The sequence below is a fragment of the Thamnophis sirtalis genome, unplaced genomic scaffold (assembly GCF_051295495.1).
Source record: "Thamnophis sirtalis isolate CommonGarterSnake01/CBP01778 unplaced genomic scaffold, rThaSir2_p1.2 scaffold_7, whole genome shotgun sequence".
Classification (NCBI taxonomy): domain Eukaryota; kingdom Metazoa; phylum Chordata; class Lepidosauria; order Squamata; family Natricidae; genus Thamnophis; species Thamnophis sirtalis.
The window spans coordinates 74,493,427-74,511,433 of NW_028261387.1; the positions used below are offsets into that span (position 1 = coordinate 74,493,427).

General features: G+C 37.8%; 1 protein-coding gene across 4 annotated transcripts in view; it reads left to right on the forward strand.

The window, feature by feature from the left end:
* EYA2 (EYA transcriptional coactivator and phosphatase 2) overlaps positions 1-18,007 on the forward strand; it is a 123,543-nt gene that overhangs the window by 75,459 nt on the left and 30,077 nt on the right. For all 4 annotated transcript variants that reach the window (XM_087720421.1, XM_087720419.1, XM_087720420.1 and 1 more), the window contains exons 6-9: positions 9,547-9,617; positions 14,795-14,972; positions 15,591-15,715; positions 17,689-17,772. In XM_087720421.1, coding sequence (XP_087576547.1) covers positions 9,547-9,617; positions 14,795-14,972; positions 15,591-15,715; positions 17,689-17,772 — 458 coding nt within the window. The remainder of the gene's footprint in view (positions 1-9,546; positions 9,618-14,794; positions 14,973-15,590; positions 15,716-17,688; positions 17,773-18,007) is intronic.

Below are 18,007 nucleotides of genomic sequence, written 5' to 3' on the forward strand. Positions count from 1 at the left end.
CTATGGCTCCTAATTCAAATCAAATTCAGACTACAACACAAAGCAATAGCTGAAGTGCTTGGATCTTATGGAAAAGGAATTCGGCATTTAGTCTAAAGTGAGCAGCTGCCTCTTGTTCATACATTTTACCAGAATGCAGTTACAGCCAAAAGAAAGATACATGTGTAAAACTTCTCACATGTGAAATTCATCTTTAAACACCCAAGAACCCTGAACCAATACATTACGGGATGGGAACCAATTTCCATTAGCAGAATTGAATTACTCAGAATGTCTTCCAAGCTGGCAACTGCAATAAGCTGAATCCAGAGACATAATAACCTAAATATACCAGGAAACAGACACCTCAAAACTTGTATTACAGCTTTCCCTTTGCCATATTTTTTTCAAACTGTTTTTAAATTAGGAAACATATCATAGGGCAATCTGAAACTATAAATTATCGCCCACAGGGACAACCACATGCATATGGGAAGCCCAGAATCTGGATAGGAATCCAGACAGGAATTCAGATCGTGCTACATCTGTTCTTGAGAATCAGTTGTAGGTGTTATGACCAATAAAGCCAGTTTAGTATAATGGTTAAGGCATCAGGCTAAAAACCAGAAGACCATGAGTTCTAATCCTTCTTTAGGCACAAAGCCAGATGGGTGATTTGAGGCCAGGCCCTCACTTTCAATCCTAGGAAGGATCCAATGGTAAACCATTTCTGAACAACCTTAGCAAGAAAACTTCAGGGACTTGTCTTCCTTGTTCATCACAACAAATATAAACAATGTTAGTAACTTGTGACCTCTTAAAATAACCTTATTCCTATAGCTCAACTCTTTATCTATAATAAATCCTTAAAACTTGGTCATTCAGTCCTAGTTAGCAACAGTCCATTAAGATTACCAAAGATAGCAGCACATCTATTTTAACACTCATCAAATAAATCAACTTTATATTTTTTTCCATTCACTTTTAACAATCTTGATCTTTAGTTCTTCCAAATAATGTCCTAGAGCTTTATTTCTTCCCATTTTTTCCATTTGTCCCATCTAACAAAACTCTTCGTGTACGTGTGTGTGTGTGTGTGGTGTGTATGAGTATGTGTGCTATATATGTATGTCCTTAAACCAGTATTTAAAATTTCTTTCAAGAAGGATTGAAAGAGATTCAAATGGTACTTTTCATTCCAAAAGTTCGTAATAGCAGAAAATCAATTAATAGGAAATTTCCAGTAATAATTAGAAAAGGAAGTATGTGAGCATAAAGGTAAAGGTTCCCCTTGCACATATGTGCTAGTTGTTTCTGACTCTAGGGGGCGGTGCTTATCTCCGTTTCAAAGCTGAAGAGCCAGCGCTGTCTGAAGACATCTCCATGGTCATGTGGCCGGCATGGCTAAATGCTGAAGGTGCATGGAATGCTGTTATCTTCCCACCAAAGTGGTTCCTATTCTTGTACTTGCATTTTTACATGCTTTCAAACTGCTAGGTTGGCAGAAGCTGGAACAAATAACAGGAACTCACTCCATTATACAGCGCTAGGTATTTGAACTACCAAACTGCCAACCTTTCTAATCGACAAGCTCAGCGTCTTAGCCACTGATCCACCGCATCCCTTATGTGAGCATACAGCATGTCAATCAAGGCATCCACCAGGGTTTAGGTGAAGATGGTTTTCTGTCATTTCCCAGAGCAGTAAACCCATTGGATGCCGCTTTTCTAACTGTTTTGAACAGTTTTGTTCAAAACAGTAATTGTTTTGAACATTGGGGGAAGATTCCAAATCTTCTCCCTCAATATAGGGAATTGGCTAATATAGTCTTTCAAGCAACTTGAGGTAGCATACTTAATTTTCATTTCTCCCTGTTGTAGCATATTAATCTCAAAAGCAGTTTATTCTTAAATACAATGGTTAGGCTCACACATTACTAGTAGCTTGTTGCAATATGTGACTGGCCTATGGAATTATAGCATAAGTATGTGCCTGGCCAAAGTTGACCCAGTAGACTCCATGATTCTAGAAGAGGGATTTCTGTTTAGGAGTTGCAATTAGTCTTAGGCTGGGATACTAGCAAAAGAAGAATTCAGATTATAATTTCACGTAATTAGAACTATAGTTTTATAATCTCCTAGCCACATTTGCTGGGATGTTTATGTACTCTAGTCTAAGATTTAACTAGTAGATTAGTTAGTTTTCTCAACGAAACAAGATTTTTACATGAAAAAGCAATTATTTGATATTTTAAAATACTGATTATAGTGAACAATAAGCATCAGTTGTGTTAGACTTGGTTATAAAAATATGTTTTTATATTGTGTTTGCTTATTTAAATATATAACTCATACTGAAAAGAAATACATTGATTTTGGAGGAACTCATGTAGATTGTAAATATAGCCATTTTCCTAATAGCAATCTAACAGCATTGGCCAGTGGAAAATTTTAGACTACTGGCAATTGCTCAAATTTCAGTGACATGTACCCATGCACACGTGCATAGGCAATACTTCGGCTGTAACCAATTTGTTTTTTTTGGGGGGGGGGGATCACCAGTTAGTTGATTTCTGGTAAAAGGTTGCTGACTCTTGTTCTAGGGCAGGGGTGTCAAACTCACGTCATTACAGCAGTGTCACGTGCCATATCAGGACTTTTTTCTCCCTTCGCTAAACCGGGAGTGGGTGTTGCCAGCGCATGTTGCCTCTGGCTGGAGGCCGGAGGTTTGACAGCCTTGGTCTAGGGCAGTGGTTCCCAAACTTGGCAACTTTAACACTTGTGGACTTCAACTCCCAGAATTCTCCAGCCCGCTCTGCTTCAATTCTGGGAGTTGAAGTCCACAAGTCTTAAAGTTGCCAAGTTTGGGAACCACTGGTCTAGGGTTTTTATATTAGGGCAGTTACATTGAAATTACTTGCAAACTTGTAAATCTAGTATGGTTCAAACAGGTAGAAAAGATTTAGTTGCATCAGAAAAACCTGAACAAAGAAGTTAGTTTTAGGGACAATTAGGGGGAAAAATCCCAAATCAGATCTCCAGTAATGAGCTGCTACTTTTCATAATATTTATGTTTTTAAAAAGCTTAAGGAAGCAGAAGAAAGAGTGTTAGTTGTAATGAATGAGTGGAAACAGGTAGAATACTCAGTCAGGGCATCTGATTTATGCCAGTACATCAAAGAAATGGTAACATCAGAGCCCAAATGAAGGAAAGACTTTTCCAACTTTATGCAGTATAAAATAGCATGTCTGTTGATGCAACTTTTGAAAAAGACTTGATTCAGCGTACGATTAGTAGCCCTCCATCTGGTTCCACTTTTAAAATTATTTGTTCATTTAAGTAGAGCTACAGTACAATATTGAGTACAGCTGGAACTTGATGATCACTGATTAACTGTACCTTCACATATAATTATTAAATTGCTTATTGATTAGGATATTTTATATCTTGATTAAAGTACCTCATTAACTGATTATAAGAATGTATATTAGCTGATTTAAAAAAAACTTTTCTAGCTTAGGGCATCTTTTTATATGCTAAATATATTATGCATACAAACAGGATAGAAACATTTACATAGTATTGAAGGCTCATTTTATATCTGGCAGTTTAATTTTATTGCATTGGCAGAGTTTTTCTCCAGTATTTTAACAGATTGGATGGTCAAAAGAGACTTCAGGGTATGTTTGAGGTAGGGCTACATCTGTAGTTCAATGACAGGAACACATTTTTAAAAAACATGAAAGAAATTGCAAATGGAATCTGTTTCTCGTGAAAGGCTGCAGATTATTTCATTCATAGGCTTACTAATGGCCTCTCTCAGTTTGCAAGTTGCTCTTATACATTCAGATGTCTCATTTCACAATCCATCATTACGGAAGTCCGTAGAGCAAGGTCAATGTTGAGTGTCCCTACCGAGTACCGTCCAGTACTGAATATCCAAAGAGCTGTTCTCCTCTAATATCTAAGTTGTTTTATTACCAGCTAAATGTTCTCTGGGTTACCTGTGAATGAGGGCATTGTGACATTTTAGAAGCTGATTTGATTGAACCCATATGTGAACTATGCTCCATGTGGAGAAGATCCAGAAGGGAAAGTTCTTGGCGTGCGGTTCTCATTTTAAAGAAATACATATGATTGAATGGAAGCCGAATGTCTCAGACCCACCAGCAGAATTGGGGAATAAATGTATCATTTACCCATCTGCCCTTCCTGTTGCAAAGGTCAGAAGCTCTAAAAATTAGTAAAGAGTCTGAGCAGCTTTGTCGGCATGTTGTTTATGGAGAGCTACCACACAGGCATCAATTTGCATCAGACTTACACAAACAACTTGTACTTTTTTTTCTCCCCCTGTGCAGGTTTTGCATCAGACACTCCCAAAAGAGTCACCAGCCGGAAGTCAGCTTCCTTTGGCTGGATTGAATTCAATAATTTCAGGAGCTACTCTGAAAAATATAAATATTTTTTTTAATTTTTTTATTTATTTATTTTCAAAACAAACATATATTGTAGAAAGTATATCAGCTGGTTACAAAAAGCTTTTGTGCATCTCTTCCACCGTCATCAAATATAATTCATATTAATTCAAATATCTTAACTCAAATATTTACTATATTAACAACATCATACCTCCACTTTTATTTGACTACAGTTATTTAAACATCCTTCATCCTTAAGTATACCAAGATTCAATACATAACCACATGCTGGCATTTCATTTACTTATTTGTAAAATCCTCCATTAACATTAAGTCTTCATATCCTGTTTTAGCTAAACATCCATAATATTTAATACCAAAATTTTCTAATCCTCCTTGTATATAATTTATTATCATTATCCTTTCTTTATTTAACTATATCCTATATCATAACATTTCCCCCCTATTAGTTAAAACTTAACTGTATATAGTTTTGTTTGTTTATTATAATTATTATTGTTATTAATAATATTTATATATAGTCCAAAAATATTTCTAACCTTCCCTTCTCATATCCAATTATTACTTATCATAACAACTCAACATTGTATACATTACTATCATTATCAATTTTTATTTAACTATACCTATTACCAATGGATTTAGCTAAGTTTACCTAATTTTGAATTATACTCTTCCATCTATCAACCTGTATCTCTCCAATAACAGAACAGTCTTATATCTACTGCCATTTGTGGATCCAATTCTCCAAACATCTTTTTGAACGAGTCCATACAAAGTAATCTTTACACCTTTTTGTTTGTGGTATCTCTCATTATAATGTTGACGCCCACCTTTTGTTTCCTTTATCAGCTTGTCTTTAATTCTCAGCAGTGTTATAAAATGTTTTGCAAATAGTATTTCATAATCCATAAATTCTTTAGTATTTTCTTCTCCTTCTATGTCCTGTCCTTTGAAGTAAATTTTCTCTCCATTTAACTCCTCTTCAAATATTCCATTCTTCCTCCCTCAGAAATAAACCAATTGTCACGAATATCAACAAGCTCAAATTCTTTATCTCCGTTTTCCATTTCAATTTTTTGAATTTCCATCTTCTTATTTTGCATTTGGTAAACATCCTCAGTTTTTTCCTCACAATTTGTTGCCAAAAACACCAAATAATCCAATTTTCTCTGAATTCTTTCCTCTGTATCAAACACCCTCTTCAAAGCTGAAAGTATCGCTTGGAGAGACGCTTGAAGAGACGCCATGTTTATACACAGTTGTATTTTTTCTTAAAAACTCAGCAAGACTGATTCGCAAGTGAAAGCAGACTACAAAGGGAACAGCTGTACAATCTTATCAGATCTTAAGCCAGAACAGCCAAGCAATAAAAGTGCCAAGATGTAAACAGTCAATTTGTAGTCAATTAGCTTACAGAGAGTCAGAAGAAATGTTAGAGTAATCCATCCATTTGAAAAGGTTTACTTAGAATCAGTCCATGTAAATAACATTTAAAAAGTAAGATAACCACTGTCCAAAACCATTAGAAAGATCAAAATCGCCGCTAAGTTCTTCTATTCTTTGATTTAAGTTAGTTTTAAGATTTTTTAGGCAGTCCGTTTTTCTTTAAACAATAAAAGTTTCTTACCAGCTAAAACACTTCTTCTCTAAATTGCCCTGACTTTGTCAGCCTTGAAAGACTGGAATTTTTATTGCCAGCTGAAGACTTTAAACCTGCTTTTCTCGGAGATTTGCGATATCCCTGAGATCAGCAAGATGTAATCTTCCTATTCACCATCTCTTCGGGATCATTTAGGTCCGTTAGAACCCCCCAGCAATAAAAGTATCGAGTGCGATCTCAGAGCTTTGAGATTGCACGTCGTCTCGTCACGGCATCCAGGCTCTGTCCCCCACAAATATAAATGTTTTGAAGTTTGCATAATTATTAAGAACAGCTAGGCCAAAAAGATGGAGAAGCAACAATCAAGGGCAATTTCTGGAAAGAAAAAAACTCGCAACGGAAAGACATATTTCTATTTTCATTCAGGTTATTCAGATACCCATGCTAAGCTATACTTTGTTTTAAACATGATTTCCTATGCTACTGCAGTTAGAAAGATTTTATTTAAAACGTTCTGACAACAAAATCTGTCTTTCTGTAACTTAAGTCCATGATTCCCTCATTCTGGGATGCTAGAAAATCATCAGTTTTTTCTATTTCTCTTCCAGTCCTGTGTTTTCCATCATTGCTCTTTTTTCTTTTTTGCAGTTTGCCTGAATATATCTCAAAATGTAGTGCCAGAACTAGGCACAAGGGTAAAAGTGCAATCTAATGAATGCAAATGAGAATGGAAATACTACTTCCTGTGATTTGGAAAAAGTGCTTCTGTTTACTCATTAATTATTCATTAAACAAATTTATATAACACATACTAACACACACAAGTGATTCTATCAGCTTACAACATTTTAAATGTTTTAAAATCCTTTGTATAATTATCTATCATCTCTATCTAGCTATATAGCTATATAGCTATCTATAGCATATGTATAAGTATGGGTAATATGGGTGTGTGTAGGTGTGTGTATATATACACATATACACCAGTAGTGGAATTTACTACCGGTTCTGTGGGCGTGGCTTGGTGGGTACATGGCAGGAGAAGGTTACTGCAAAATCCCCATTTCCTCCTGATCAGCTGGGACTCGGGAGGCAGAGAATAGATGAGGGGAGGGCCAGTCAGAGGTGGTATTTACCAATTGTCCAAACTACTCAAAATTTCTGCTACCAGTTCTCCAGAACTGTTGAGAACCTGTTGAATGCTACCTCAATTCTGGCACTAATTGTTCAATGTTATTCAAGTTCTCTTGAAGCACTCATCAGGTATCTTTGTTCTTTCCTGCTGTTTGGAAGACCTCTCATAATTTGTAAATTAATTGCATCTAAAAAAGTTTAAGGAAGCGAGGCTTTTATGAATATATCTATAAGGCCAGACAGAGGTTTTGAGTGTAATATAATCTCAGCACCCAAGCCATTCATCTCACAACTAGAGACAAAAACTCAATTACTGTGTTTGGCAAGCTGTGATCTCATCACGAGAAGTAACTATCTAGTGCACAAATGGGCAATTTCCTAACTCTGCTTTTCCGGAAAAAAAATTGTTAGCCAGAACCTGCCACCAGGCCACTGATCCTTGCTATGGTGCTGTTCCTGCTTATGGAGACAGTCACGGGGACATTTAATCCACCATAGGCCCTCACCTCCTGTTTCATTCCCATCCCATTGGAAGGCATTGCCCACTATACTTAAACTTGCTCTACTGTTATAAGTTACCTAGTTCTGCATTGGATAAAGGGATTCTTTGTTCTTCAACTAAAGCTAGGATAGCTGCTGAAAAAAAACCCTCTTTTTCATTGTTAGGGAAAGAGTTTCCTTGATTTCTTTTTTTCTGGTGAAACCAAATAAACTACTGTTTTTGCCTCAACTGTATTATCTTCAGTTCATCTAGTTCAGCTCTTTAAATATACAAGAATTTTCTTTCAGGTGCTGAGTGCGCTTAAACAGCATTTTGTTTGTTTGTTTGCTTGTTTATTTGTTTTCACAAGGTTTTGGAGATGCAAAGTTGTTCACTGATAGATAATGTCTATGATTTATCTACTGGACATGAATTGTCCAGTAAGAATTTCTTCTTTTGGAGTACATAATGGTTTAGGCTTCCACCCTAAGGCAGAATCCATATTGAACGATCGTGACCCAGCCTCTGCTTTTAATCCACCCCACGCCCTTGTCAAAAAAAAGTTTTTAAAAGCCAGATGTGACAGCAAATTAGTTCTGGAAGTAGATTCTCTTCCTTGAGTGGTTTGATTTTTTTTTGGGGGGGGGGGGGTGAGATTTATTTCTCCCTGCATGTGCTTTTGTGACTGTGTTTGGCAAGCTGCAGTTTGTTCAGCTGTCCATTCTCCTGCTTAATCCGGGGTCTTAAAATAAAAACAAATAAATGGATATTCAAAAAAAGGACATAGCATGGAAATACCCAGAAGTATTTGTTCCTGCACTTTAGCTAAGAGAATATTTTACTGGTCCCATGCATTGATTCTCTCCTATGTTTAAAAGAACTGTCCGTATCTGCAATTAAAAGAAAACTGCATCAGGGGATTGATTTTTTGAGTTCTAGTTACCCAAAATAAGAACAGAAACAACAATTACTTCATGCTCAGTGCACAGTCAGGGATCCAGAACAAAATTCAGGAACAATAGGAAGCCTTGCCTTAGTAATAAAGTCTAAAGTGTAAACATCGTCAAAGACTTCCAATGTGTTTCTTGTACATATTACAATTATGAGTTCTAATTTTATTCACTCTGATACATTTTTAATAAGAGGCACCCTCAACAAGTTGAAGTTTCTAAATTTTAGAATTTCGAAGTTACGTAGGAGAGATGCAGGAAATCCTATATGAGTTTCAAATAATTAAGATTCAAATGACTGGATGGATCTTGAGATCACCATGCCTCATACTGTATCTGTAGGTAATTGAGTTAGCCACATCTAAGAGGCAAATAAATGTTTACTATATCCAGAAAACCTTAGTTTCTCCATTTGCTTTTTTAAAGTTAGTAGATTGTGGGAAAGATAGACCTGAATTCTAAAATAATGCTAGCTAGAGTGAACAATCCTGGGCTCATTCGGCTGTTTTTGTGATGAGGTTTATAGCAGCAGATTCTTAAGATCAGAAACAGGTGAGTGACATATAACCCTGGGGCCAAAAGGAATCTCTTAATCTCTTTTCTGGGAAATTGGAATTGCCTTCAGGACAGTATTGCAAAAATTATACGTACAGGTTTTTTTAAAAAATTCTTTTAAAGATAGGTGATACATGGAAATTACAATGTAAGCCCTACAAAAGGCTGAACATAATTTAAAATAAAAATAACAATGAACCAAACCAATCTTACCAAAATGTCTCATTCACCAGGGATTCTTGGGCTGTCCAAGGTTTAACTTTAACCCCTAGCCACAAATCCTGACCTAAAATTTTCCTTTCTGTTTGTCAGATGGTCCATCAAATGTGTTTAAATTGAGCCTAATAACGTATCATTTATTTTCTCATTTATTTTGCTTCCTTTTCCTCTCTCTTTTTGGCATAGGTACCTCAGGGATTTACCAGGGACCTAATGGCCTGACAGGTTCTGCAGGGTTCAGCACAGGGTTGCATCAGGTACAACTTCAGTTTTTTAAAGTATGAATAGATGGTTGTTTTGTATTGAAAATATTTATGGATTGCCTTTCCTTTCCAGCCTCTTAAGTTGCCATCAACTAGTCACTATGAAAATTAATGATAAAGAAAATTGTATTGTATACTTTATTGTATACTTTATTTGTATGCCGCCCTTTTCCCTGAGGGGACTCAGGGCGGCTCACAATTCGGGGGGAGGGAAGGACAAAACACGTTACATACATGAAAAACAATACATTGTTAAAAAATGCAACAGTCATACTATTCGGGTGGGGTTGAAGTCTTCAGCCCCAGGCCTGTCGGGACAGCCAGGTTTTAAGGGCTACGCGGAAGGTCTGGAGGGTGGTGAGGGTACGAATCTCCACGGGGAGATCGTTCCAGAGGGTTGGAGCAGCCACCGAGAAGGCTCTCCTCCGGGTAGTTGCCAGTCGACATTGACCGGCTGATGGAATTTGGAGGAGGCCTAATCTATGGGATCTTATTGGCCTAGTGGAGGTAATTGGCAGTAGGCGGTCTCTCAAGTACCCAGATCCAAAATGAATGATAAAATATCTTGGACTCAAGATGAAAAACAGAATATTCAGCTCTGCAAAGTCAAGCAAAATTAATTGGTGAAAACGACAGAAAAACAAAAAGCAACACATTAAATTTACATATACATTGTTATTCCAACAGGACTTAAGAGATCTTTTAAGAGAGTCACAGGTTGAAAGAGATGACAACTTGGTCCTAAGCCAATAAGAACGTGAATGCGGTCCTAGAACATTACCGATCTGTGTAACAATAGAATTGGTATAATAGAACAATTGCAGATTCTGATCATTTTACTCCCATCATGATCTGGATTGCACCACTTGAACTCCCTGATAAAATGTAATAATTTTTTTTAATATTAGTAGAGCAGTTGTAACTGTTTCTACTCTTAGGAGCAAAAGATGAGCCAGAATAGATATCGTCATTTGAGATTTGAGATTTGAGAAGTTTATTTATATGCCGCCCTTTTCCCTGGGGGACTCAGGGCGGCTTACAACTCGAAAAGGGGGGGGGGAAACAAACATTTAACACGTAGGACAGTACGTCATTAAAAAACTCAACATTCATACCATTCGGGTGGGTTACAGTCTTTAGCCCCAGGCCTGACGGGATAGCCAGATTTTGAGGGCTGTGCGGAAGGTCTGGAGGGTGGTGAGGGTACGAATCTCCACGGGGAGATCGTTCCATAGGGTTGGAGCTGCCACCGAGAAGGTTCTCCTCCGCGTGGTTGCCAGTCGACATTGACCGGCAGATGGGACTCGGAGGAGGCCTAATCTATGGGATCTAATAGGTCGAGTGGAGGTGATTGGCAGTAGGCGGTCTCTCAAGTACCCAGATCCACTACCATGAAGGGCTTTATGGGTGACAAGTAGCACCTTGAAGCGTACCCGGAGATCGACAGGTAGCCAGTGCAGCTCGCGGAGGATAGGTGTTATGTGGGTGAAGCGAAGTGCACCCACAATCGCTCGCGCGGCCGCATTCTGGACTAGCTGAAGTCGCCGAATACTCTTCAAGGGCAGCCCCATGTAGAGCACATTGCAGTACTCCAGCCTAGAGGTCACAAGGGCACGAGTGACTGTTGTGAGAGCCTCCCGGTTCAGGTAGGGGCGCAACTGGTGCACCAGGCGAACCTGGGCAAATGCCCCCCTGGTCACAGCTGACAAATGGTGTTCAAAAGTCAGCTGTGGGTCCAGGAGGACTTCCAAGTTGCGGACCCTGTCTGAGGGGCGTAGTGTTTGACCCACCAGCCTGAGAGATGGAATACTTGCCGAATTAGTGGGAGGGAAACACAACAGCCACTCGGTCTTATCTGGGTTGAGCACGAGTTTGTTAGCCCTCATCCAGTCCCTAACAGCTTCAAGGCCCTGGTTCATCAAATTTCAAATTAGTATCAGATCTAAGTGATCAAACTGTATGTTTAGCACTTTAGAAAGAATGCAGGCGCACATAACATGGTATTAGAGATCTCGGTCTGAAGTAGTCTACAGCAGGGGTCCCCAATCCCTAGTCTATGGATCAGCACCAGGCCACAGAATGCCAGAAACCAGGTCTGCACAAGCAAGCAAAGCCCCATCCATCCCATTCAGGCAGCATGCAAACCAGCCCCCCCCCACCCCCGATCTGCGGAAAAAAATCTCTCCATGAAACCAGTTCCTGGTGCCCAAAAAGTTGGGGGACACTGGTCTACAGTACAGTAATTCTGTTTGACTTGTCTTAATGAAAAATTCTTTTCTGGCCTTATGCATATATTATATCAGTTCAAAGAGCCGTAACCTTTATGGAAAGTAGAAATATGTAGTTGGTTATGTGCATGTTAAAACTATAATCAGAATCTCTTGCTGTTTCTATTCTCCTTCTCACTAGCTCTGTGTAGTAGTTGTTAAACAATATGAGTAACAAACAGAATTCTGTAAATCAAACACTGGGACAAGTCATAGCAATAGCAATAGCAGTTAGACTTATATACCGCTTCATAGGGCTTTCAGCCCTCTCTAAGCGGTTTACAGAGTCAGCATATTGCCCCCAACAACAATCCGGGTCCTCATTTTACCCACCTCGGAAGGATGGAAGGCTGAGTCAACCCTGAGCCGGTGAGATTTGAACAGCCAAACTGCAGAACTGCAGTCAGCTGAAGTAGCCTGCAGTGCTGCATTTAACCACTGCGCCATCTCGGCTCTCATCTAGCATCACCTTCTAGGATTTATTGCTCAGGAATTGAAATTACCATACTTCCTTAAGGTTTTGTTATTCAGATAATAATTAATCATATCTTGATATTTGGAGACCAAAACAAGTAGCATGCACGTGGACACCCACCGAACTCAATAGCTTGACAGGAAACCTAGCAACAACTGCTCTCAAAATCATTTCCTTCTCTTTCCCCTCACTCCACCTCCATCTCTCCCTTACCCTTTCTTCCTGCTCTGGCCAGCCTTGGTCCTTGGTCAACACTTCAGTTGCAATGATGAAAGCATTTCACATAGTACTGTAAGAACAGCTTAAAAAAAGAAAAACGATCAGTTCCCATCATCGTGTAAAGTCGTTTCTTTGCCACGCTTGGCTTTAGATAATCATCGGTTGGTTCTGTTATGCTTTGTTTTTTTAAGCTTTAATATATCACATGGCGACTTTTGTGAGTATGCAGCGGGGAAGGAGGGAAGATGACCTTCCTGATTTTGTTTTCCTTTTACAAACTACGTTTCGTGTATGTTCACTCTTGTATGTGTAAATCATATCTATAAAAAAATGGTGTAAATCCATTATATTTAGAAAAGCTTCTGGTTAGGTTGATGCAGTAGTCCAAATATGAAATCACTCCTTTTTTCTTCTTCACACAAATGATGAAATGAACATTTAAGGCTAAATTCAAGTTCTATGGGACATAAAATGTTTAAGAATTAAACTCTTAAATTCTTTTTCCATAAGCTTTGAAAGCAGATTCCTCGAGAGAGGGGTGTGTGTGAAATTTAGTCCATGGCAGACTAATTAAAAAGGATTTCGAGAAGAAAACCTCGGCCTCAGTCTCTAGACCTGAGTGAGCAATCATCGGTCCATGGGCTGAAAAACAAACAAACCAGGATACATTTTTTTGCACCCCCCACACACATAGAGTGCCTGCAGGCCTGTACATTTGTAGTTTAACTATGAGAGATGACCAGAATAAAAATCCCAAAAATCTATTCTATAAATGAACAACTTTTCTATATTGGCTACATACAGGATGTTTTGCTTGCATAGAATAATTAAAATTATATGGCTACAGAAGCTATTGGAGTTGTCAGAAATGGCTAAATTGACCATTTTGTAAAAGAAAAGAACATAAGTACTTTTGCTGCTACAGGGAGACCACTTCTGGACTTTGTGCTTGAGATGGGGGTGGGGAATTGAAATTTTGATTTTGGGTTTTACTGAATAGATTGGTTTTTATAGAAATGGCTAGTTTATATTACTATGGAAAAGTAAAAAGCTGAGATTCAATGTTAATGCTTTATTTTACTGCAACAGAGGGAGTCGGAAGTCAATGTTTTTCTTTTCTCACTCCCCCCTTTCACTTCTCTTTTCCCTCCCCCCACCCCCGTGTCACCCTATTTGCCTTTGTAATTTTGTATTTTATTCTATAATCTAATAAATGTTTAAAGATGACTAGATAGAAGATATGTATGTATAGATAGTTAGTTAGTTAGATAGATAGATAGATAGATAGATAGATAGATAGATAGATAGATAGATAGATAGATAGATAGATAGATAGATAGATAGATGTGTGTGTGTGTGAGAGAGAGAGAGAGAGAGAGAGAAGAGAGAGAGAGAGAGAGAGAGAGAGAGAGAGAGAGAGAGAGAGAACAGAAATCATGGGAAGGAAGAGAGACCCCATTGATCCTGATTCACTTCCCCTGTTTAGAGAAAGAAAAGAAAGATTTTCATTATAAAGGGGTTATCCTGGGAGTTAAAGTCCACACATCTTAAAGCTGCCAAGATTGAGAACAGAATATTTCAGCCCCTCTCTTTGAATTATAGTTCCACTTCTAATTGTGCCCCCCTTAGTGATTGCTATTTATAGTTAATAAAAGAAGTACCATGCAATTTGGCCCTCATTTCTTTGCTAATTAGAGCTTAAATCAAAGATAATTTGGCTCGGGGCTTGTGGTTTTGGATACCAAAATACTAGGGGCAATAAAAATGGGACAAATACACTTCTTCCATCTTTCTTTAATGGCAAATATCAAAAGATTTTAAAAATATTTTTAAAAATTGATCTTTTTTTTCTATTTCAACGAAGAGCCAGTTTGATCTAGCAACTAAGGCACCAGGCTAGAAACCATGAGACTCTGAATTCTAGTCCTGCCTTAGGTATGAAAGTCAGCTTGGGTGACTTTGGGCTAATCACTCTCTCCCCCACCTCATAGAGTTGTTGTGCAGAAAAAAAGGAGGAGGAAGATTATGTATGTTCACTACCTTGAGTTCCCTTTAAAGTAATAAAGGTGGCATAAAAATCTAATAAATAAATAGTTTATCAGAAAAAGATGTGATCATTAATTAAAAATATGTTTAAATGTGTCAGAATCTGAACTTGGCCCACTGGGTGCTTAGATTTGAGAATAATTAGAGTTCTGTTTCTTTCAAAGGAGTATTCTTCATATCCCAGCTTCACACAAAGCCAGTATTCACAGTATTACAACTCTTCCTACAATTCATCATATATGTCTGCAAATAACATTAGCCCATCAACCATCCCAACGTCACCTTATTCTGTCCAAGAGTCGTCACACAACGTTAGCGGTCAGAGCACTGAATCACTTCCTGGTAAGGGCTTCGAACTAGAAATGTATTTTTCATTATTGAATTTGTACATTAATCTTTTAAACCTTCATTTCAACCAGGACTTAGGTACAGATCTTATTTTTAGTCGCAAGTAGGACTTAATTTTGCTATTAAGAATAACTACACGCAAAGTATTTTTTGTTTTTGACATTTTTCTGTGATTTTAAAAAAAAACAGAAGAAAATTTACATTTCGTTGATTTTGTGATTTTCCCTAAAATAATAATTATTGCATTCTTTTAAAAATGCATTTCTGTACCTATAAATATATAATGATACAATTTGCAAACTACACAGTGGTCTCTGTATTATGGTAATGATGATTCCAGGCTAACATCACAAAGTATAAACAAAAACTTGGTCATTCACTGATCGTTATGTATATGCTGAGAAATAATAAGAAAAGCTAAAGAATTGGCAAAAAAACCCCAAACTTTTTCATCCCTTTGCAACAGAGAAAAAAAATCAGAAATATTTTAGGAACTTATATCTGTAATTTCTGCTGTTGGAATGAATGTTGCTTTGATATTTTGGGCACTTTGTTGAAACAGCCTAAGAATAATAACTTAGGATGTTGCTTTAAGTCAGATTCCTGTTATAGGTGAATATACAACACCTGTAAAAGGCATAGAATCTGACAGACAGCACAGGGGAACTGATGGAAAACTACGAGGACGATCAAAAAGAAACAGTGATCCATCCCCGGCAGGAGACACTGATATTGAGGTAAGAGTAATAAAGGTTTCTTACTCCCTTTCTTTGATGCTTAAATCTGGCATCTCCAACATGGTATTATGAGGCATTAATGTGATCCAGAATTTTTCATTATGCCTACTAGATTTCCTGACCCACCTGAATATTATTTTTTCTAAAACCTTCCTTTAACCCCAAAAATGAAAAACCAGCATGTTGCGAAGCAAAGTGGCCTTCTCCAGCCTCAACTCCACTTCCAAGAATGCTTGCAGGAGCTTGCTTAAAAAATTCTAGAGTCCAATGCTTTCTTTAGAACTGCTCAGGAAAAAAATATTAGAGAGAACCAGAGGTGGAATTGTCCTTGGGGGAGGTGGTGGGAGAGCTAGGGCAGGTAACATTTTGGGAAATCAATGCTTCGTAATTACTTATGTCCTCATGGCAACTGTTTTGTGAATGGAGCATCCTCTCCCCTTTTGAAAAAACACGCACTACCATATAATTAAGATTTATATTTGCCCACCAGCTTAAAAAGTTGGGAATTTTGCATGACATAAAACATAATAATGTGAGTGTTGTATGCCGAGAACAGGGCAGTGAATGCCTAATAGCCTAATGGGTGGTGCAGTGGTTAGAGTGCAGTATTGCAGGCTACTTCAGCTGACTGCTAGCTGCAGTTCGGCAGTTCAAATGTCACTGGCTCAAGGGTGACTCAGCCTTCCATCCTTCCGAGGTGGGTAAAATGAGGACCCAGATTGTTGGGGGAAATATGCTAACTCTGTAAACCCCTTAGAGAGGGCTGTAAAAGCACTATGAAGCTGTATATACGTCTAGGTGCTATTGCTATTGCTATTTTATAAGGAACCTTTGAATATGCTGAATTCATGTTCAAAGGACACAAAGACACATGATAGTTGTCTTCACATATCTGAAGGGCTGTCATGGAGAAGGAGAGGCAGATTATTTTGCGTTGTCCAAATGTCAATAACATTTTCAGCCTTCAAACACTTAAAGTAAATATGAATAACTTCATAAGAATAAAGGCCAGTTTTTCTTTTTCTGGACAGCTTTTCTCAATGTATTTTTATTTCTAAGGATAACCTGGCACTAGAGAGCTTTGCTTTGATTTATATCATGCTAATATTGCAATTGAAAAGGAATTTATTAAAATTTATGGGAAGGATGGTGGCAAACATCAAACGAGATGCTTATTCATTTGGTGGAGGCCTTGTCTTCACCTTTCTGTTTTACATGAAAGAGAAAGGAATGCATCTAATCTAAGCCTCAAGCGATTTTTTAAAAAGCGATACATAATTTATTGATGTGACACTCAATGTTCAAAGGGGCTAATGATTTGAAATAGTCACAGTAAAAATCAGAGGGAAAGTGAAGGGAATATGTAGGCGAGGAAAAAAAGTGAAAATTTCAGAAGCATTATTGCAGTTATAATAGCAATAACGCTTAGACTTATATATCACTTCACAGTGCTTTACAGCTTTCCCTAAAAGGTTTACAGAGTCCGCATATGGCCCCCAACAATTTGGGTCCTCATTTTACCCATCTTGGAAGGATGAGTCAACCTTGAGCCGCTCAGAATTGAACTCTTGGAGTGAGCAGTGAGTTAGCACTGCAGTACTGCATTCTAACTGCTGCATCACTACAGCTGTATAATAGTAGATTGGGACTAGGAAGTTGTTTTAACTACTTTAAAGAAAAGGGTGTTTTTGTTTGTTTGGCCTTAGTCTTTTGGAGCAGTTTAAAATAAATAAGGGTGGCATCTCAAGGAAGCATTCTTCTAGGATGTTGAAAGCAAGAGGAAGGTATAAGAAGAAAAGGGTGAGATATTTTAGGAACAGGAAATCTTCAAATAGCTGAGGTAATGCCCCACACAAACAAGATCACTGAGAGGAAGCAAAGAGTTTACATAGTTTTGTAATCCAAAATTAGTGTATTTCTGCCAGTAATTGGTGTATTTTTCTGTTTTTCCACCCCTCCGTTTTCTACAACAGCGTGTGTTTGTATGGGACTTGGATGAGACGATAATTATTTTTCACTCCTTACTCACGGGAACTTTTGCCTCCAGATATGGGAAGGTACTGTTGAATTCACTTGTGTCATTTTCTAACATTATTGTTTGTCCAATGAAAATTGTAAGGGGAAGGGAATCAGAATCATAAACACTGATACTCATCTGATATATCAGTGATGATACTCAGTGATCCAGGTTGTCTGAAAGTTGAGTTATGACAACTGGGCTTACTTAAATAATGTGCTTGTACTTGGATAGTGTTGTATTTGAAAAGTCAAGTTCATAGTTTGAACTTAGTA